At 37.9% G+C, this 23808-nt stretch overlaps 1 protein-coding gene across 4 annotated transcripts in view; it reads right to left on the reverse strand.

Moving 5' to 3' along the window:
* Prg4 (proteoglycan 4) overlaps positions 1–12602 on the reverse strand; it is a 16639-nt gene extending 4037 nt beyond the window's left edge. The window contains exons 1-7 of one of the 4 annotated variants that reach the window (XM_015491690.2): positions 12578–12602; positions 11911–12012; positions 8296–8418; positions 6929–7048; positions 4252–4398; positions 3592–3714; positions 813–2084 (exon numbers count right to left, since the gene is read on the reverse strand). In XM_015491690.2, the coding sequence (XP_015347176.1) occupies positions 813–2084; positions 3592–3714; positions 4252–4398; positions 6929–7048; positions 8296–8418; positions 11911–11986 (1861 nt within the window). In that variant the 5' untranslated portion in view covers positions 11987–12012; positions 12578–12602. Of the gene's footprint in view, positions 1–812; positions 2085–3591; positions 3715–4251; positions 4399–6928; positions 7049–8295; positions 8419–11910; positions 12013–12577 lie in introns of those variants that run through there. The other 3 variants (XM_015491692.2, XM_048809825.1, XM_048809826.1) reach the window with 3 other exon arrangements.
* Positions 12603–23808: the final 11206 nt, after the last annotated feature.

Below are 23808 nucleotides of genomic sequence, written 5' to 3' on the forward strand. Positions count from 1 at the left end.
TTTTTTTTTTTTTTTTTTTTTTTTTTTTTTTAATTTTGAACAGGGTCTTGCTAAGTTGCTGAGGGTCTCAAAAAATTGCTAAGGCTAACCTTCAACTTGCAACCCTACTGCCTTAGCTTTTCTCGGCTGGTATAACAGGTATGCACCACTGTACCAGGCTGGGCCAGGTTTTTGTTTTGCTTTGTTTTTCCCAAATATTTTTTAGTTGTCCATGGACCTTTATTTTATCTGTATGTGGTGCTGAGAATCGAACTCAGTGCTTCATACATGCTAGGTAAGCGCTCTACCACTGAGCCACAACCCCAGCCCAAGTTTATCTTGGTCTTCATATAAATTAGGCATTTATTGGATGTTTGAACTGATGTTTTCAGTCATTGCTATTTGGGTTGTTTTGGAAAAGGAAGTAAGAATTTTTGCTTTGCATTGTACTTTCTTTATAGACTCGATTTTTTTTTTTTGGTGTGTGTGTGTGTGTGTGTGTGTGTGTGGTACTGGGGATTGAACCCAGGATCTTGTGTATGGGAGGCAAGCCCTCTATCAACTGAGCTATATCCCCAGCCCTCAATTTTTTTTGACATTCTATGTACTTTTAGGAGGATGTGCTAAATTCCTAACCATAGGTTATTACTTGACTTTCTAAAGACTGGATAAGTTTACTTGGATTTTTCGTCTGCTTACCTATAGGGAAGCTGTAAAAAGTTTGGGGCTCTAGATAGTATGTGTATCTCAGAGTAATACTAAATTAGGGCATTCTAGTTCAGATAGATATAAATTAACATTACCAGTTTTTAAAATGAAAGTAATTCTATTACCTAAAAGCAGGGAGTGGGAGCTGATGCCTTGACTGGGTCCTCTCACTATGTGATCAGTGCCTGGGATAACTATAGGAGTTAGCACAGGAGGCCTGGGAATCATGTGTGGTTTTTCTCCTCCGTCACCTTCTGCATCTTCATTATTTGGATTAACTTCAACTGTTTCTGAGTCTGGAGTTTGCTTAGGGCTGGTGGTGGTTTGGAGCATGGCTTTTGGAGAGATAGGTGGTATTGTCGTCTTGGGGGGAGTTGGTGTAGTTTTTGGTGTTTTCCCTTTCGGAGAGCTTGGCTTTTTGGTAGGAGTGGGTTTTTTGGGTGCTTTGGGTGGCTTTTTTGTAGAGGTGGGCTTCTTGGGTGCTTTGGTTGGCTTCTGGGGTTTAGGAGTTGTTGCTTTAGAATCAGTAGCTGTGTCTTCTGGTCCAGGGGATTCTTCAGGTTCGTTCCTACTCTCTTCAGTTGGTGTTGTTTTAAGAGTAGTAGTTTTGAATGATGAATCCTGAGTGGTGGGTGTTACTTGCATGGTGGTCCTTGCTATTTCGGATTCAGTTGTTTTTTCTTCTGCTGTGGTTGCTGTCTCTTTTGTTGTAATCTTAGGTACAGCAGCGGTTGTCACTTCAGGAGTCTTGGTTGTTGGTACAGTGGGCTCCTTGGCACTGTTGTCAGGAGCTTTTGGTGTGGGTCCTGCAGAAAACTCAGGAGTTGCTTCAGCAGGAGTCTTGGGGGTAGTGGGAAGCTCCATGGTGGTAGCTGGAGCTGGTGTCTTAGGAGTAGTAGGAGCAGGCTTCTTGGGGGTGGTGGGTGCAGGCTCTTTGGGTGTGGTGGGTACAGGCTCTTTGGGTGTGGTGGGTGCAGGTTCCTTGGGGGTTGTAGTTTCAGCTTTTGGTGTAGGTTTAGCAGGAACTTCGGGTGTGGGTGCCAAATCTTTAGCAGATGTTTTCTCTGCACTTCGAATCTCCTTAGCTGAAGTAGTCTTCTGTTTCTCACTAGTGGAAGTCTGTTGGTTTGTTACAGTAGTCTCTTTAGTTTCAACTGTTGTCTCTTTATTGGCTGTGGAAGATGTCTTTTGGGATGTATCAGAGTTAGGCGGAGGACTGGGTTTAAGACTTTCTGGCTTTATTGTTGGAGTCTTGGGAGATGTGGTAACTTTATTGTTTTGAGTGGTAGGAGTGTCAGGAGTTGGGGTGAGCTTGGGATCGCCACTGTCCAGGCCACTTCCAGCTTCATCCACAACTGGTGGTTCCTTTTTAGGTGGTTTTTTCTTGTCATCGTTTACTAAGGAAAAAACATACATCTTGTTATTTTTTAAGTTTTTTTTTTTTTTCTTTTCCCCTTCAGTAGTGACATAAAGATCCTTATCACTGACTAGTTGTGTGTTTCTGGACATATTGCTAACTTTTATAATTTATTATAAAATGGTAATATTCAACCTCTCTTCTGCTTTTCTTTTTGTATGTGGCTACATTCCCAGTCCTTTTTTAAAAATTTTGAGACAGGGTCTTGCTAAATTGCTGAAACTAGGCTCAAACTTGTGATCTCACTGCCTCAACACCCCCAGTCACTGGGATTATAGGCTCGTGCCACTATAACCAGCTCAAAATATTACTTTAGGGAAAGAAAATGAATAGATTGAAGCCATTCTGAAGTCACCAAAATGATCAATAATACTAATTCATCTTTTTACATTAATGTTCTTTCTCTTCACTTTCCCCACCCCTACCCTTATTCCTCATTACACAGTGCTGCCCTTTCCCCCTAGGAAACTAGTTCCAATAACTTGTGTCACTACACCCATTAACTCAGAGGCCTCTGCACTCGCCTCTGGGAATGGGCCTCATTCTTCCCATAGGTTCCTGCTGAGCCCTGTTCCCATACATAGAGCTATTAGTGCTCTCTTTCCCCTGCTCAGCTAAACTTGACAGTCCCAAAAGAGGAGATTAGGATGCCAGAGCAGCAAAAAGGAGTTCCCAAAGCAGCTACCCAACAGGAGAACTGCAAAGCCAAAGGGCACTTCACTGAGATGAATTCCATTTAACAGATATGTATTGCATTTCTACTCTGTGCATCTCTATTCTTGGAATGACTCAAAGACTAAATATCTGGCTATTTGGCTAGAGAGGATGCTTCACAACCACCTAGGAAATAAGAGTTTAAAAATTCAGTATTTCCTAGAGAAAGAACATATTTTAGAATTTCAGGAAATAACAAAGAGAAGAACAGAGGCAATCTCTTTTCAGGAGATAAGAGCCTATTCTTTAGCACATTCTCTAGGAAAAATCATCCAGATATAATTTATTAGGAAAATGAAGAGTATGTGTAAAATGTGGACAATATGTTGCTTTTCTGAAGAGGTTTATAAAAGGAGGAAGAGGGCTCTTGATTACTGGTAAAACACTTAAAACAGTATAAAAATGTTTTTTAAATAAGATAAAGCTGGGGGAGGACACACAAAAACACAAAGAGGAGGAAGGGAAAGAAAGCAAAACTATCGGTAGACAGGAATCTCAGTACAACATGTCATCTCTGGTGCCATCCTGTGGTTCCACAGTCACTGCTACAGCATCTTCTTAGCTTTTGCTTTCAAGCGTGGCTTCTTAGCTGCTTTGCACTAATTTCCTGTAGGAAGTATTCATTTGGTACTTTCTAAAATTATTTTTATGAAGTTTTGTACCCCCACCCCCACATAATGAAAATATCTTCATTCTACTAACACGCATTACTTCTTAAAAATTATTGTTAATATGGCATTGATATAGTCTGTGATCTTTATCAATGCTCAAACCTTTGGGTTTCTTCTGTAATTCTTTATTAGCAGCTGAATTTTTGGAAGACTTGATTTTCCGAATAGTTGAAGAGGAAGAGGAAGAGGAGGAAGAGGACTCTTGGTTTTCAGAAACAGAATGTTCTATAAAATAAAAAGTTTGATCACACCAACTATGATTTAAAACAAAACAAAACAAAAGTTGCCAGTTCAAATACAGTAAGAACTGCTGATAACTGATCTACATGCTTGTGTTCTGCCTTTATTATATGATCAACTGCTTTTTAATTCATCTGTTGAAAGCAAGATGCCCTGGGTTTATCCACTCACTACCAATATGACTTTCAACTTTCCCACATATGCCAAAGTTTCTTAGGAGTTAATTGCTCTGCAAAGAAAATCATGGGTTCCTTTTTTTCCCCCATTTTTTTACAGCAAGATTTATTCCTTCTTATAACTTTAACCTAGACCCTTACTGGATTTGGTAAATATAAAAAGACTATGTAGATAAATGCCTGGTAATTTATACTTTGGTTTAAACTGACTTAAAGCAAGTAAACAAAAAGTGTAATGAGCCTTTCATGACTCATAAGATTAGCCTCTGAGAATACTTTATATTGGTACACTACAGGTTATTTCATCTAGGAAATCTCCTGTAGTTACCTTCTGTCTTCTTCCTACCTTCTGTTATTTCCTCTGATTCTATAACTTTCTTAGTCTTCTTTTTTGGTGATTTGGGTGAACGTTTGGAGGTTGATTTGATGGTTTGAGATGCTCCTGGAGGCGGAGGTGCAGTCTTTGAAGGTGGTGGTGTTGTGGGATTGTGCACTGAGGCCAAGCAAGACAGGTCAGTTAACATCTGGTTTATGATCATCAGCAATGCTAACTGTAAAAAGCATGGGTGCATCTGGCTTCAAGAGTAGATGCTGATAAAATCCAGTGCAGGAAGGCTCTAGACCATAACACAGAGAAGTCCAAACCAACTAATTCTGAGGCTGCATTGCTGTAAAATATTGATTCTCAAACTGTAGTAGGTTATAACAGAAGCAAAGTCTCAGGAATCAGTAGACCTATATGCCAGTGCTAAGCATGCACTATTAGGACCTTGGGCAAATAGGCTAACCTTTCATGAACTTTTCTCATCTGCAAACTGAGATGTTTATTCAAGATTTCTGAAGGTGTTTGCCCACCTTAAAAAAAAAAATGATTCTATGAGCTTCATCCATTATGCCATCCTTCCATGATTATAAAAATAGTACTGCATGCAGATGGCAGAGTATTTATGGTCTTGAGGAGTATAATAATTATACTTTCTTGTTTTCATATGTATTTGAATCAAATGATGCCAGTTAATGTTTTCGAATGTCAAAGTTAATGTCAAAGTTCTACATGAATATTATGAAAACTTCGCACTTCCACATTATACTTTTCCTTCCCAAAGATAAACAAGTGTTAATGATTCCATGTGTATCTTCTTAACCTTTTATCTGCCCCCACAAACATATACACATACACTACATTTCTCCTTTTCATGTCTAAAAGTGAAGACTTGGAACATTTTTGATCAATAGAAACCAGAAGAAAAGGAAAGGGACTTTTGGAAGGCAAGGAAACAGCAATGGAGGCCCTCTGGTAGAGAAGAGCTGTGATCCATCCTCCTGCTCCCTCCAAACATCTCAGAACTCTACTGCTCCATGAACCGACCACTTCCCTCTCCATCTTCCTTCTCCCACCCAAAGATGCCAAGTATCCCACAGAGAGGAAGAGCTCTGCCACATACCAGTTAGCCATCTTGGCCAAACAGCTTCTTGAGCTCAATGGCATCAAAAGCACTTGGACAGCTATGACTTCCTTCAGTTCTTGAACTGTTAGGATTTCTAGATATCTAGATGCCTATAAGCAGTATCTAGAGCAAACCCTGAAACACCTTGACAGCGAGATTTAGGATAGTTTGCCATCTTTTAAAAGCAAAATACTGAAACTGTAGGTGGTGCCTTTATTTTCAGTGGGGATCCTGACATCCACTTGAATTCTGTAATTGAAGTTGACTGGCTTTGCTGTCATCAGTTTTTGTCATGAGTTCTGCCTAGACCTCAAGTACTGTACACTTGGTGGCATGAAGTAAGGCCCTTATTTAAATGTTCTCTCAAGGCTTCAGGACTCTCTAATCACCTTCCCTCCCTCCATCCTCCACCCAAAATAAATTCTTAGGTATTTTCTGTCTCATAGCCAAAGCCATTATCAGGATAATGAGTAAATATGTATCTCCCACCATGGGGCCTTCTGAAAGCTGCAGGAGTGCTGAGCTTTGAGATTTTTGATTATATGGGTGTTGTCTCTGTTCTTTTTGGAATGCTTTCCAGTGAAAACACTGAGCAGTTAGGAAATATCCCTCAACTCTGCTGGTTAACAATTTCCACTGTTTCTCCACTGTTCTAAAGAAGCAGGAAGTACAACCTTGTTTAAATAAAATGATAAGATTATATAAACATGCTTATTTTCACTATGACTTCCACAGATAGCCTCATTTTTCTTTTTCTTTTTTATTTATTGTTCATTTATTATTATTATTTTTTAATTTCAGGTATCCTCATTTTAACAAAGTATGGTTTAAGAGCAAACATTCAGTCATGGAAAGTAATCGATTAGGTAAGTGTATTTAAAATTTTTTTTTTTTTTTTTTTTTTTTTTGCAAAATCTGGAGGGTTTAATTATACTCAGAGTATTCCTTCAGAACTTATGACCAAGGAAGAAGATTTTTAAAAGAAACTATCTCTTTTTATTGACTTCATTATTCACAGGCAATTGTATAGAAACTACTGAGGGGACCTTAGGAATGAATGGGAAGTTACCTATAACTGACAGTTAACAACTTCTTAGTAGATTTGCCTGTAAACATAGTGGCTTAAACTAGTTCATAAATTTATTTGTTGAAAAGCTGAAAGTGTCAATTCTGTCCAAAATATGTATTCAAACACTGAGGCCCAAAGGACAGTCGATTTTGTAGAGTCAGTACCATTAGGATGAGACAAGAAATCACAAAGTGAGATGATTACTGTTGATTTAACTTGAAATTGAACCACATCAGAAGGAAAAAAGCTTATACACTCAATCTCTGTCTTCTCCATTACTCAACCAGCGATCTCTTGGGCTCCTGGAGCAATACCTGGGGCTGCAGTTGTTGGAAGATATTTTTCTTCTTTAATTCATCTTTGTAGAGCAAAATTATTATTAAGCAGCTAATGCATTAATAAAATCAAGACCTTAGGTGCACTGAGGTTAGACATCATCAGTGAAGCTAAGGGCTTCAGATCTGGCTATACTACTGAGAAACATTGCTGGGTACCATGATGCTTACCTTCTTCACAGAAAGTCTCATAGTCGGAACAGCACTTGCCAAACTTCTTACATTGGGAGTCACAGTCACACTCCCTCCCTCGCGCAAAGGACTCGAAGCAGCGACCTTTACAGGAAAGCTCTACCCGGAGCAAAACAAACACATGAATTAATGATACGAAGGCATACTTATGCATTTGGTAGCCATTTCCCTTCTGATAATTGACTAGAGTTCCAAAGGTGCATTTCTAAGTCTTTTATTTGGAATTTGAAGTACATCATCTAATAAACAATGGATGATGTCCAAATGAAGACAACCTAAGTCAAAAAAGAAATAAGGGTATTTGGGAAAATGTCACTTGTCCTTCAAGTTGCTAAGGGACACCCTAAGGCTGTCTGAGCCATTTACATATATGAATGCTGGGAACCTTTCATATGAGTTCCTTCCATCCCCCGCAATACCATTACTTTGTAATAGGTTGAAATTAGTTGAACACTCAAATTTTATGATTATATTCCAAAGAGCTGGTTCAATATAAATGAGTCACTGTTGAGGCTCAAAAATAATTGATAATGCAACTACGCAAGGTATGGAATTGAAAGATTTCAGCCTAATCTCATGGTGTGGACTATGTTAAGAGAAGCCTGCTCATTTCAAAATCAGCCTTGGGTGGAGGTACAGAGACTTACCAAGGCCTACCTGAAATCATTTCTTTACCCAACACATAAACTATACAACAATATTCACCAGCTTCACATGCAAATTCTAAAGCAAATATGACTTTTACAAAATGATAATTTTCATAAATTGAGTTTGAAGTGTTTTGAAGTTGATAGCAAAATGGCCCAAAATATGTTCAAGTGAAACACCATCAAAATCTAAAATTCAGACCCTTTGAGTTTTAACTGAAACTCATCATTAAACACTGGTGTTTCAAATTTAAGAGTGTCCTTTTCAGGTAATTTAAAAATACGTAATACGAAAAAGTCAGGTTGTAGAAAAGATTACTGTATGCCCAAGAACCCCTTTGACGAAACTATGGAGAGCCCCCATCACTAAGCAATTACCCCTGTGTCAGTTAAAAATCACACATTGCTAGTTACTTAATGACTTCTGAGTCACAGTATGAAATCTTTATGTAAAACAAAGGCATTTTACTGGAAGTTAGTCAAATAATTTTGTGCAAGTGACATATTTCCAGGCGTCCCTCCACTCCCCAGTCATCACAGGCTGTCATCCCATCCCTAGGTACAGTGACCACGACATTTATGCAAGTGAAGGGAAAGGCACTTAAGCAAAGGAAGTGAAACAGAGGGAAAGCCACACTGCAAGGGGGCACAGGGGAGGCTCAGGGAACAGTGCTACGCGACAGCAGAGACGGGACTTACCTACAGTGCAGACTTTCTTGAAGTCAGGGCAGCACTCCATGTAGTGTTGACAGTTATAATCACAGTTGCAGATGGCATCTCTAGAATACCCTTCCCCACATCTCCCTGCACAGCTTGGTACATCTAAAATCATACAATACTAGGGTAAACATGGCCAAACCACTTTGAGAAAGGGAGAGAACTAATATGGAAGATAAAGCCAATGGGCGAGGGAAAATTTTATCAACTGGAAAATGTTGAGAATGATGGCTATGATTGATGACAAATGGTGGATCTCATGGAACCTTGATCATGTCCCTTTATTTTTCACTAGACTGAAAAGATAAATACACCTTTGACAACCAGGCAAAGTAAGGGCTTTGTGTGAAGCACAGTATTTCTGGGGGAGGGGCGGCCACTACAGCTGCTGTGGCTGTGATGACCACTAGCTTCCATTTATTGAGCCTCTCTGGGCCAGGTACAGAGTAATACATTGTCTCTAATTCTTATGAAAATGTTTCCAGGAGAGTCTTAGTAGCCCTTTTGGATAAAAAATGCCAAAACAGAAATTTTAATAACTTGCTCAATGGCACACAGCTACTTAATCGTTCCAATGTATATTATAGGACAATTACCTATTAATAGGTCAAAGACCAACTAATTATTTACACTGATCTCTTGAACTCTTTTAATTATCCCTTAAAAGAGTTGTTATTATATATATATATATATATATATATATATATATATATATATATATATATATATNTTGCCTAGCAAGCACAAGGCCCTGGGTTCAATACCCACCATTGAAAAAGACGAAGTAGGAAGATTAACCCTTAGAATATGCCACTGATTGTACACATAGTATATTCACATCAAATTATGTCTTCATACATCTACTTTGGATAATAAATTATATGGTCACTCTAAGTAAACAACCCATCCAGAACTTGAACTCTGACATACCAGATTCTAAAACCCAAGCTTCTCCTACCCAGTTACGTTGCCTCTTATTCCCAATGATGAGTTTAAAGCAAACTTGTTGGGACAGTACACACTTTGCTAGGTGTTCTCCTTTTTTAGTGGGGACAACAGAGAACCCTTGAAATAGCATCTGGGCATGAATATAAAGGTTATGAACAGAGTCTTTCTGGGCAAACTGTATTAAAAGCATAATTATCCTCAAATATTTCTAAAAGCCATTTGGAAAACAACACTTCAAAAGCCTCCCTGAGAGAGAACCACAGGAATGTAACAGTGGAATCCATCTCTGCAATAGAAATTGGCAGGTGCAATGTCCTAAATCCAAAGAGAGATGTTGCAACACACTGAAAAAATCTCAAAAGAGAATCCAGGAATGTTAAAGTCTTAATATGCAAATAAACAATGAAGAGTGGGATAACTCTCAGAACTTTTGCATACATATATATATGTGCACATATATAAAAATGCATATATAGTGTATGTATGTAAATACATATATTATATATAAAGAAAAAAGAATGAGAAGAGGTTGAGAAGGCAAGAAAAGCAGACAAAACAACACCAAAAGATTGTTCTTTTACATTTAGCAGATTTCTGAAATAAGAAATCAATTCTCTTTACCAGAAAAAATTAATTTTCATAGATGATATGTCTGTCTTATTTTTTATTACTATTAATTACAACCACTAATTCTAATTTTATTTATTCAAAAGAAATTGCAACTTTCTGTGAACAAGCAATTATATCAGAAAGGAAAGGGTGATCTAGGTAATGTGCATCTTGGAACACCATTATGAGAGAGCGTAGGGTCTAGGGGTACCAGACTGGCCATCACTCCAGGTTAAATACTTATATTTGCTTTTCTGTGTTTGTGTTTTTTCAGTACTGAGGTTGGAATCCAGGGCCTTGCATTTGCTAGGCAAGCACTCTACCACCAAGGTACATCCCTAGACCTGGTTTGCTTGTGTTTTTTCATCTTATCTGAGTGATTCCACACCTATACCTATGCAAGCAATAATCTCTCCTGTTCAGATTTCATGAGAATTTTAGTTATTTTACTAGAAAAGTTTGCTTTGGCCAGGCATGGTGGCACACACCTGGAATTCCAGCTACTTGGAACAGCTGGGACAAGAAGACCACAAGTTTGAGGCTAGCCTCAATAATTTAACGAGACATTGTCTCAAAAGAAAAAAATAAAATAAAAGGGTCTGGGATTATTCTTGATGATAGAGCACCACTGGGTTAAAAAAAAGGTGGGGGGAGGAAGGAAGGAAGGAAGGAGGGAGGGAGGAAGGAAGGAAGGAAGGAAAATAAAAGTAATGTTAACTTTAAAAAGGTAATTCATGGGGTTGGGGCTGTGGCTCAGTGGCAGTGCACTTGCCTGGCATGTGTGAGGCACTGGGTTTGATTCTCAGCACCACATAAACATAAATAAAATAAAGGTCTATCAACAACTAAAAAATAAGACTAAAAAATTAAAAAAAAAAAAAAAGGTAACTTTATGCTGGGTGAGATGGAGCATTCCCAGCAACTCAGGAGGCTGAAGCAGGAGAATCGAAAGTTAAAGACCAGCCTCAGCAACTTTTCAAGGCCCTAAGCAACTTAGCATGACCCTGACTCAAAATAACTAAAAAGGGCTGGGGATGTGGCTCAGTGGTTAAGTGCCTCTGGAGTCAATCTCCAATACAAAAAGAAAAAAGAAAAAAAGAAAAGAAAAGAAAAAAAGAAGAAATGTAACTTCACAATAATGATCCTGAGTCTTGATTTTTTTTCTCTTGGGTTTTGTACATCAAATGGAATGAAGAGGCTAGTCTAAAGCTGGGAACTATTACCACTAATCCACCTAAAGCTTATGCTAGAGAACTGTGCAAACATGATTAGCTGAAAATATCTTAACCCTCTCTAAAAATGAATAACAAAAATTGTTCATCTAGGATTGACTCTGGTGAGGACTATGAATGGTTCAATATTATAATACAAAATGACATTTGTGGATGCTTCAGTTCGTATTTGGATGAATAATTCTGATAAGAAAGAATGCTTAATACTAATAAAATGCTACATTAAACATTGTAAATGTTCATATAGTATAATACCTAGGTCTACAAGATGCCAAATTAAGTTACTTACAATAATTTTCTTGGTGGAAAAAAATTTGTCAAAATAGAGGGGGAAAATGTGACTTAAATATTGTTCTTTACAGTTATTTTGGAGATATTATAGAGTTCCAGCTTAGTTTTGCCATGTAAAGGTCTGAATTTTTTAAACATTTGGGGGCACTATAGGAATAATGACTGCAAAAATTGTTTTATACCAAAACTCTGAGCTGGGATGCAGCTCAGTAGTAAAGCACTTGCCTAACATGTATAATGCGTGTTAGGCCCTTGGTTCCAGCCCCAGCTTTGCAAACACAACAACAGCAACAAAAAAGCTCAAAACTTCTTGAAAGATTTCATTATGTAGGAGAAAAGGATGAGAATTCCCAAGCACTTACAAATATATTACATGTTTTGCATAACTTTAAGTTTATACTCAATATTAAACTCAGGCAAATATCAATTTTTGAAACTCATTTTCTTGTCATAAAGATCAAAAACTGAATGCTCATCAATAGTTGTTAAATAAAAATATTTTTGATGGTTAAGGTACCTTGAGATGAAACTTGCTGAATCAAAAAAACAGAAAGTAGCAGCAACAAGCAAATGGGTAGTATTTTCCACTCCATGGTTGTTTTCCAGTACTGTACTCTCACTGGAAATAAAATAAATGTATCAGAAAAATGCTCTTTAAACTCACCATCAAATAAATGTGTGTGTGCATTATACCCAATGTTTCAGTAACTTTCAAAATGCAGTTTAATAATAAAGCCATTCCATTCTTGAACCTTTAATCAGCATGAGGAATTCTATAGAAAATATTTGATCACTACATTTCCTTTTAGGCAGAACAAGTCATCAAGTCACCTCAATCACATTATTGAGCACTTTAATATGTTAGAACCCTCCAAAATAGAAAATGGGCTTATTTAAAAACTCTATTCCAAGTATAGCATGTACTTACAGAGTAACCTTTAAATCCTACAATGGGAAACAAAATAACCAGCTTCAGTAAAATTTAACTTAATAAACATTGTGGAGTTACTACTCTGACTTTTCCTTAACTCTCAATATGAATTTATAGGCTTCCAACAGGTGTATTGCATAAATATTATCCTTTTCAAAACTCTCCAACTACTATCCTTATAAATCTTTCTCAAGCAAGCACCTTAAATGAAAACACATTTAATCCCACAGAGCAAGTTAACTTTGACACTTACCCGTGAAAGGACAGATGAATTTCTCCAATGTCCTGGAAGTCTTATATATCAGTGCAAATACATTGGGATGAACCAATTAGTCCAAAGGTTAGACAAAATCAACAGTGACAACCTATGAAATCAAACTTTCCTCATTTATTGGAAGACAGCCCAGACGACTAGACTTAGGCAACATCTGGAAAACACTTCCATTAAGAAAAATGACTACTACAAAATAAATTTAGATTTATTGGCCAAAACACATTTCTAATTTCTAAGTGAAGTGAACAAATTGTCCTGAGATGGTAAATCACTCTGGCTGGCTTTGACTAATGGATCAAAGTAGCAAGTTTAAAATAGTCAAAAGCTGGTAGATTTTTTTTCCTCCCCAAGTTAAATCTAGCAAAGATGGTATTAAAATTTATCTTCTGTTAGCTTGTGGCATAAATTTTCTAAATTTGTACCAATAAATCAAATGTACATGTCTTGAGTGTTTTCGTTTCCACGTTTCCACTAAGCACAGAATACATACTGTCAATTACCTACAGGTAAATCATCCACAGGGCAAGGTAGAGGGAGGGTGGGCTCCAGTATCCTTTACCATGTAAAAAAAAATCTGCTTAAAAACTATATGGCTATTTCCCTTAGCTCCATTTAAGACCAGCAGTGTTTGAAAAAGTCTTCTAAATTACTAATTTAACTTCCTTGCCACAGAAAATGTGAACCATCAATCATGCAGAGCTAAATCAGCCTGGCCCCAGGGCTTTATCCCATTTTGATATGGAATATCAAATCTGTTCCTGTTCAAATCTTACCTACAACACAAGTCTCACTCATGTCCTAGCACCTCCCACAAACCTTCCCAGACCAATCCAAACCACATATAAAATCAGGCAACAAGTATGTTTCATTGAAATTATCTGTAACTTTGCCTTCCACCTACAAAAGACTTTGATTTTTCCCAAAGTCAACCAATACCTGTATCTTAATTTTATTGCCAACATATAATCCAGTGCTTCACCACGGTTGTCTATTTATACACACTCAGCATTCAAACTGATCTAGCCTGGATTCTGCCTTGTACTCTGTTTGGTAGATGCTATATTTAATTATCATGAAATGCCTTTAAGTAAAATATAATCATCCACATCTTACACATAAGAAGATGAAGTGCCCCAACTGAAGAACTTGTGACCCATCCAAGAATCCATGAAGACTGGGAGCCAAGACCCAGACTTGATTCCATAGCTTTGAGTTATTGCCACTATATCCAACTCTCTTTTGATCAAAACCATTGCTTAGTACATAATCATTGTACTATAGTTTATTCCTTGATATTTATATATGTTTATGAGATTGAGATTTTTTTAAGGATAAGGATTATAATAAGAACATCTCTTTTGTTCCCATGATGCTTATTTCTGGGCTAGATACAAAGAGAACTTGGAGCTTCTCTTCCCGTCTCTTGAGAATTCCTTTCTCCTGGACCTCCCTCTCCATTGACAGGATTTTGTAGTTTTGGTTGCATATGTTGCATATGTGATCTTGCCACGTCAGCGACAGCTGACAGGCCTAGAAGTAGGAACTTGAACTAAAGTGGGCTGATATGTTTCCCTATTCCTAGAAATTTTAATTCAGAAGTTACAAGTCTGTCCAAGTAGATTAATAACATGTAAACTTCTACCTATGGTCTGAAGAAATGGAGATCTCTAAGTCCTTAGAATAAAAAGATGGAAATGACTGAAGCAGCCATGCAGAGAGATTTCTAGTAAACTTTCCAAGTCCTGGTGACTATTCTTTAGACCCAACTTCTTTTTTTTTTAAATATTTATTTTTTAGTTTTTGGCAGACACAACATCTTTGTTAGTATGTGGTGCTGAGGATCGAACCCGGGCCGCACGCATGCCAGGTGAGCGCGCTACCGCTTGAGCCACATCCCCAGCCCCTAGACCCAACTTCTTGTTCCATGCTTTTATCATAAATTCTTCCTTTGGAGTTATAGCTGGCAAGATGCTTTCTTACTATTTAAAATCATAAATCAATTCATAATATATTTATGAATTATTGATGGAGTTGAACTGAATTATCTTAATTCTTAGGTTTACTGGAGTCAATAGAGGGAAACAAGAAACTCTGTAACCTTCAAGTCAGACCTCTATAATATTGCTTATTATTTATTAGAAATGTTGGAAAAACTTGTGATCTTCCTGCCTCAGCCTCCTGAGCTGCTGGGATTATAGCAAAAACTTTTTTTTTTTTTTTTTGTACTTGGGATTGAACCCAGGGTGCTTTACCACAGAGCTATATCCCCAGCCCTCATTATGTTTCATTTTGTGATAGGGTCTTGCTTAGGGCCTCACTAAGTCACCAAGGCTGGTTTTTAACTTGTGATCTTCTTAACTCAGCTTCCCAAGCTACTGGGATTACAGGCATGCACAACCACACCTGATCTGGCTCCTATTCTTAAATAATATATAAATTGTTCTTTGATTACTGCCTTTTGATCTATCCATACTGTCATTTTCCTCCTTTGTATGAAATTCTTTATAGTGACAGCAAATGACATTCTTAACTTGATTGGCTGATATGCACTTGTTCATTTTGGGGGGGGGGGGGNCAGGAGGCTGAGGCAGGAGAATCACAAGTTCAAAACCAGCCTCAGCAAGTCAGCGAGGTCCTAAGCAACTCAGTGAGACCCTGTCTCTAAATAAAATAAAAAAAAACAGGGCTGAGGATGTGGCTCAGTGGTAAAGTGCCCCTAGGTTCTATCCCCAATGAGAGAGAGAGAGAGAGAGAGAGAGAGAGAGAGAGAGAGAGACACTATTAAATGCCTAGCTCTTTAGATATACCTAATTATATTTACCTATGATTTGCCTAATTCCACCGAATAATGAATGAGGTTGTTTTAAGTTTATCCTTGCAGTGTGAGAATATTGTTATCTATTAAATGTATTTTCATAAACTACACTAAACATTCCGTTCCGTATTGGTCCATTTAGCCTTCCTCATTGGTCACACAACAATTGTCCTATTAGGTTATAAGCTTTCCTGTTGCAATTTCATTTCCTATTAAAGGCCTTTTCTCGATGTTCACTTAAATCTCATCTAATTGGGATTAGAAAAAAAAATATTGCAGGATTCGTTTCTGATGCGGAGGAACTGGGAGGAGGAGAGCAAAGAGGGGTGCGGAGGACATGCACGTGGCCGCACCCTGCACGTGCTTCTAGGAACGACTTTCACATGGTGCCCGCAGGTGTCTTACTTCGTGCTTGGCAGCAGCACAGCCAGGGAACCTTCAAAGGTGTGTGAAGATATTTCCTCTGCATTAGATTATCTCAGACTGTCGTCCCCTTCTGCTTGGTGTGTTAGCTGTCACCTTGCCCTGTAGCCAGAGCGTCTGTACCTAGTGGCTTCCCTCCACCTCTCCACCTTTCCACATCTTGGGTCTGTTTCATTTCCTTCCAGCAGCAGCCTAGGAAAAACTGAAGCATGCCAAGGGAAAATCACAGATGCAGGCTTGTTCTTTTCCTGTGCCGATTCTATGCACAGTGCTGGGTGAGTGCACTCCAGAGGTGGAAAACTCCCTCCTCTCCAGGACTCCGGGACAACTACTGGCCTTTTTTTTTTTTAATATTTATTTATTTAGTTAGTTAGTTAGTTTTCAGCGGACACAACATCTTTGTTTGTATGTGGTGCTGAGGATCGAACCCCGGCCGCACGCATGCCAGGCGAGCGGCTACCACTTGAGCCACATCCCCAGCCCCAACTACTGGCCTTTCTGTTCAAGGCATTTTCACAAACTGGAAGGGATTGTTTTGTTTTGTTTTGCTGTTGTTTCAAAGTCTTACCATTATTGCCTAGCATGTGTAAGGTCCTGGGTTCAATCCCCAACACCACCAGAAAAAAAAAAAATCTAACCATGAAGATATTGTAAGTACTATTGCATTTGCTTTTGGGTACTGGTAGTCTGATATTTGATCCCAGTCTTTTCAGTTTTTCTAGTTGCTCCTCTAGAAACTACATTTCCCAGCTTCCCTTTTAATTATTGTGACTTTTGACTGTGTTTTCTCTGATGAAGGATGAGACAGTCATGGTGGTGCACACCTGTAATCCCAGCACCTCCAAGTTCAAGGCCAGTCTCAGCAACTCAGTGAGGCCCTAAGAAACTGAGTGAGACCCTGTCTTTAAATAAAAAATTTAAAACTCTGGGGATATGGCTTAGTGGTTAAGTGTCACTGAATTCAATCCCCAGTACCAAAAAAGAAATGAAGAGAAGTGACCAACGCATACCATCGAGGCAAGGACAGTAGCCTAGGGAATAGTAGATAGTAGTCTTTGTAGGATTCACATACTATCTGTACTCAGAGAGTTACAAAAAAGAGGGGAAAAAAACCTATTTTATTTGAATAACTTTATCTTGAGGTCTTTAAAAATATTGTAACATAGAAATCAAAAGAAATTCTCAAATATTTAAAGGGATTATATTCTAAAAACAAAATACCATACAACAATGTAAAAGAATGAACTGTTTGTTTGTAATGAACTATTGATATTGAAAAGCAAGAGATGGACTACGTTTATTGGCAGATGACATGATTGGGTATACAGAAAATCCTAAAGACTCTACAAGTAGCTGTACAAACTAACGAGTGAATTTATCAAGATCACAGGATATGAGAGCAATAACAAGATTCATATTGAGGCCATCATAATGCATTAACTCAGACGTGCTGAATTTTCTAATAATGAGTGCATTTATTGAATCTTTGTGAACGTTATCGAGTAGTGCTTACTGGATGCCAACCTTAGTATTAATTGCATATATGTGCAAGATAAAATCTCTGATTTCCAGAATTTCTTGGACTAGTCAAGGAGCCAGATATTTAAATACACTATTCAAAAGGAGGGGCAGTGCGGTGAGCAGCTGGAGTAGGGCTTTGGCATAATTAGACCCTCGTTCAAATCTCAGTCTCCAAATTTTCTGCCTGATTAGTTTCCACAATTCTCTTGACTATATAGACCTCGCTTTTCTAATTTGAAATATAGTAGCAATGATTCCTGTTATTTTTGGCATTGTAGAAATTTGTAAAATATTAGAGAAATATGTTGAACATTAATGACAAGTGCTTGATAAATTACAGGTCTTCCGTGTCTTTGGCTATGATGGTGATTTCAGAACTGTGCACAAACTGTGGTGCAGATGGATTAGGAAGTGCCAGCCCCACCTGAGGGAACTCTTCACAAATGAGTGACCTGTGGTCTGCTTTCCAAAGGTCCCTATGCCTAGCAACAAGGACAGTAGCCCCAGATCATTATAATTGGAAAAATGATATAGCTCCCCCTTTTCATTCTTTTTAGCTATTTGATTTTTAGTTCCTGACAATCTGGTTGGTTCATGAAACAGAAGAACTTTGGAAGATTTTTTTTAAATGGCCTTATAATCACCTCCCTCCAAGCATTTTCTAATTGACCATTTTACTAATCTAGTAACAGGAAACATATTGAGCATTTATTGTGTTACAATGAAGAAATGAATGAACCTCTCCGCAATCTTGTGACATAATAATTACTATTATTAAACCCATTTTTCTTTTGAGATCAGCTGGGGCACATAAAGAGTAAGTATCTTGCTCAAGATCCCAAAGCTAGAAAGTCAGCAAGTGATCAAGTTAATATTTTAACCCACACCTGCCTGACTCCAAAGCCCATATTTTAACCAGTTCTATAACCCACATGCTGTAACACCCAGGGTTGACTATCTACCTTCTTTGTGCACCTCTACTACTGTATTGGTATATTTCCAATGGCATCTCACGCTTACTAATACCTATCTTCAGCACAATGTCGTAAACATCCTAAGGTTCTAGAAGGATTACCTATTGTTCATTTTGTAGCCTTTTCACAGCTACTATAGTTTCTCCTTCTATGCAATTGGAACTGCAGAGTTGTTACTTGGATTAAATTAGGTGAACTGACTTCCTTCTAATGGCTATTTTGCCATCTGTGTTACTATAGCACTTTGATAATTCAAGTCTACATCTCTTGGATTCCAGATGTCAAGGAACCATATGTGTGACAGCTCAGACAAAATCATGACAAACTGACTTCCCAGTAGCCAACAACATGAGTAATTCCCACATAACCAATTTAAGTGAGAGTGAATTTGGGGTGCTATTATAACTCAGTATGACAAATACTTGAGAATCAGGAAATTTAGAGAGTGGGGGTAAGGTCTGGGTGTGGCTGGAAGACCACAGATAGGTGGGACAGGAGAAGAACCTCTCAAGAGACAGTTCATTGAGTCATTCCAGAACAGGAACACCAGGCTCTTCAAAGATATTGAGTAGAATGTAGTTTTGGCTGCTTGTACAGCATTGCATAATAATGATTTTTAAATCTCTTTCCTTGTAAAGGGAGCTAATTTCTGTCAAATGGATCAAGAAAGACATCTGTGAAGAATTGCCTCTGTGAAATTTTTATTAAGCTGGATACAGGAAACTTAACCAGAAGCTTAAAGTAAAATTCAACATTTCTCCCTGTTGACCTTTGTTGCTGAACTCGACGGCACAGGATCTCTACATCTCCACATCTCCAGTGGCTGTACGGATGCTGGTCAAAAGAATTCATGAGTAAATGTTACTGCTAACGTTAGCACTCGCTGTGCCTCTCCCTTGGACTAGGGAGGAGGACTTTCCTATGATCAAGCCAATGGGTTCCTCCTATGTATCACTTAGACCTTGAGATTGAAGGGATAGAGAGCAGAAATAGGACAAATGGGAATTTATCCATTCTTTTATTTCTACTCTGCTCTTTTTGCAGAGAATTCTTTTATAGTGGGCACACTGATGGAAGTCAGATGCCCTGTTTCCCCAAGTCTTCCTTGAAGAACAAGTGAAGAGCTGTGATCTCCAGGAGGCAAACTCAAGGTCATAGTCAGTCTGCAAGAATCCAAGGATATTGTAGAATTTGAACAACACTCCACCAACATTTATTGAGTCTCAGTTACTTATCAGGTATATATTTTGATTAAGGCAATAATAAATAAAAACAAACAAAATAACACAAAAACATTGAGTTAGGTTTTTATATTAGTCTCATATTACAAATAAGGAAGCAAGTATCAAAATTTCAGTAGCTTTTCCTGTGACAGTGGCAAGATCAAGATTCCAGCCTATATTTGTCTGAAAATTATAGGAATAGATTTCTGTTAAGATTATATTTCAAATTCTAACAATGAATTACTATAAGGTCCCAAGAAAGCTTTGGGAAAAAAATAACATTTTTTTTTCAGCTTAAAATGTGGGTGTATCTACCTTCTTCATAGATGGGCTGCCTTGATAAATTCAATAGACTATGACAAGTAACTCTACAGCCTCTAATCTGCTTTTTTATTTAATTATAAAAACACCTATAATAGGGGCTAGGGCTGTGGCTCAGTGGTAGAGCACTCGGCTGGCAGAGTGAGGCACTGGGTTCGATCATTGGCACTACATAAAAAATAAAATAAAGGTATTGTGTCCACCTACAACTAAAAAAATACATATTAAAATGCCTTAAATATTTAAGTTAATGCCTTCATACTTTAGATTGAATTTATTAAATATCAGTGGTATATTTTATTTATTTTTTAAATTTATATATAACAGGGGGATGCATTACAATTCTTATTACATATATAGAGCAAGGCTGATTCATAGTAGGGAGAGGGAGCATGGGAGGAATAGATGAACTCTACATAGGGCAGAGCAGTAGGAGGGGAAGGGAGGGGGCATGGGGTAATTAATGATGGTTGAATGTGATGATCATTATTATCCAAAGTAGATGTATGAAGACATAATTTGATGTGAATATACTATGTGTACAATCAGTGGCATATTCTAAGGGTTAATCTTCCTACTTCGTCTTTTTCAATGGTGGGTATTGAACCCAGGGCCTTGTGCTTGCTAGGCAAGTGTTCTACCACTGATGGTCATTCATTATTTCTATTGTTGGCATGATATTTCAATCCTCACCTAACTATCACTCTATTATTGATCACTATACGTGTCGTTTCTTTTTTTATTCTTGCTAATGAGTAATGCTGTAATAAACTTTTTTTTTCACGTAGGTGGTATTGAATTTTACCTTTAAAATAAATTTTGGGGGTGAATCTTTATGATTGTTTTTTTTTTCTCTTTCCAACTGTAATGCACCATGTTTTTATTGGTGCATTACAGTTGTAGATAACAATATATCTTATGATTCTTGGTAAGTATAAATTATCTTGTTTGTCTAGAATGTAAATTCATCAAAGGCAAAGAAATTATCTCACATAAGTTTGCATCCCCAGCACCTAGCAGAGAATTTGGCTGTTAAGCAGTGTTTGATAAAATATCAGGATGAAACTATAGGATTGTCATCAGAATGACGGGCATTATAAAAACTTTTTTCTTTCCAACAATGGAAGTGAGTTGGCACGTCCACTCCATACTCCACAGTTATTCTTCCCTCTGACAGCTTTTGTCTGTAGGCAGGAGACTGAACTGATGGATGGGGCCTCTGTGAGTTATAAACCCTATAAGGTATGGCACAGTATGGGGAAACAAGTGACTTTACTTTTTCTTTTTCTTTCTTTCTTTCTTTTTTTTTTTTTGTGAGACAGAATCTAACTGTGTTGTCCAGGCTGGCTTCATAGTCACAATCTTTCTGCTTCGGAGTGTCTGGAATTATAGGTGCCCCACTGACTTCTGAAGGAACCTTCCACTGAATCAGAAAAGCCAGACTCTGCCCTATGCAGCATTCCCAACAGCATATGCTGTGTGCTTTGGTTCTTATTTTATTCTTATCTTTAAGCATTATTGCTACCTATATGAATGTTAACATGTTACCAGAGGCCTGACCCTGGGGGTACAACACATCAAGTAATGCCACTTGCCCCCAAGACAAAACAGAAAAGATAATGGCGAAAAGCATGAAAGGACTTTTAACCGGTGTAGCTACACCCAGAAAACAAGGAGACCCATGACCTTAGCCCTGTCTTCCAAGGGCAGACAATAATTTTGAGGTTTTGTAGAAAATGGAATGAGATCAGTGCTAGGGGTTTGCATAGCTGCAGGCTTTTCACAGCTGTCAAAGCAGGGATCTGGATGGATCAGATGTGGTCTGATCTTTCATCATCTCAGAGTTGGTCAGACAGAAACTTGTCATTGATAAGAAAGTTGCTGTTGATAAGAAAATTGCTGTTGAGGTTGCCCCAAGGTTTAACTTGCCCCAAGATATTTATTCATCAGACCTGTAGTTCATGGAATCTAGGTGGTACAACATGGAGGCAGAAATGCCAAGTCTTTAATCCTGTCACCTAGTGGACATTGGTGGGCAAAATTAAAAAGTAAGTTCTTGTTACAAGGAAATCAAAGTAGAAGGTCAGAGTTGAGGCATGTAGCCAAATACCCATTTCTTTCCTGCTACCCTTTATCTGTTTCATGTTTCTTGCAGAAGAGGAATGTGAGGGATTTACGGAGAAAATAAATGAAGAGCCAAAAAAGATAAGTCTTGGTATAAATAGATGAGTTGGTCTTGCACAAAACCATCTATCACATATCTGGTAGAAGGCAGATAGTAACATGAGGGGCAGGTAGAAAAATTTATATGGATGCCAGTAAGACTAACCTTGGAATCGCCTAACACTTTTGGGAAACTAGTTGCGCTATTTTGTGACTTTTTGGATCTAGGAAATTGGGCTACTACAAGAAAGCAAAGAAAATATGTTTTAAAGATGTTATGATCTGGAAAAATCATTTTTTTAACTGTAACTTACCTTGCACCCCCATCTTGTCTTCCAGAGAATGACCAATCTTACTGAAGCAAGATTTAAATAAGCCCTCAACAAAGTTGAAGGAAGTTAACACTCAGGGACTCTTCATAAAAAAGAAAGGTAGTTCCTCCATTCATTCCATCCCCACCCCCCACTATGGTTCAGCATCCACTTATCAGAGAAAACATTTTGGTTTTGGGGATTCGCTTACTTTGCTTAGCATGATATTTTCCAACTCCATCCATTTACCTGCAAATGTCATTATTTTATTCTTTTAATGTTGAGTAATATTCCATTGTGTATATGTACCAGTTTCTTTATCCATTCATCTGTTGAAGGGCATTTAATTTGGTTCCATAATTTAGCTATTGTGAATTGTGCTGCTATAAACATCGATGTGGCTCTGTCACTGTATTATGCTGTTTTTAAGTCCTTCGGGTGAAAAATTGTGCTCCATTTGTGTACAATGAATCAAAGAACATTCTGCTGTCATGTATAACTGATTAGAACAACAACAAACCAGTCAGTGATTGTACACTTGTAGGAGAGTATTCTTGATTTTTGTTAACTGTACTTTTGTGGCCTGAGACAAGATTAATATGTTTAAAATTTTATTTACATGTAAAAAAAGAAAAAAAGAAAGGTAGGAGGAAACAGAGGGAGTCAAGGACAGTTGGAGGAGAGTGAGGGGAAAGGAGCTCAGATGGAATATTAGTAAAGCTGAAGAGGGAATTTAGATAGATAGCAACTGACCAAGGAGGTTCATGAAGTCCCGTAACTCCTTCGCTCCCCATTTCTTACAAAGTCTTTAATGAATCCCATGACGTTCACAGAGGCTTTTAATCAGTGGATTTATTGTAGTGATTACGAAAATTAAAAAGTGGATACTCTTTGATATATGCATGGCCCTGGACAAAACGGGAAGCTATATATGGGGGTCCCTCATACTTCACCCCTGGAGTTGCTGAATAATGAGATTACCCCTGATATATAAAATATTAGGGAAAGATACTTCATCAGATTTGTGTTCAGAGGCTTATACTCACAAAGAAGGATATGGGTGGAAGCATAAATAACTCTAATAAATTAAGGAATAATTAAAGGTAATTAATGTGTTTAGTGAACATCTCTGACTTGGAGGACCAGGGTGCAGATCCCTGGCACCTGCCTCAGGGCCTCTAGGTGCGGGGTCCTGGCCAGGATGATTGTAGGTCTGTCCCATGATGCAGTTATAGAGTCCTGGGCTGAGTTATATAGGACAGAACAAAGAACGATTCAGATTTTTGTTTATATTTTATTTTTATCTTTGACCAAAATAATACCTAATCATGCAATAAAGACATGATTCTAAGAGCAAGTGAAAGTGTTGAGATACAGGAAAATTGCTGTAAAGGGGGAAAAAGGTGAGGGTGGTTTGTTGTTGGTGGATCATGGCCAGTTCCTTCTTTTTTGTTAGTGA

The sequence above is a fragment of the Marmota marmota genome, unplaced genomic scaffold (assembly GCF_001458135.2).
Source record: "Marmota marmota marmota unplaced genomic scaffold, marMar, whole genome shotgun sequence".
NCBI lineage: Eukaryota > Metazoa > Chordata > Mammalia > Rodentia > Sciuridae > Marmota > Marmota marmota.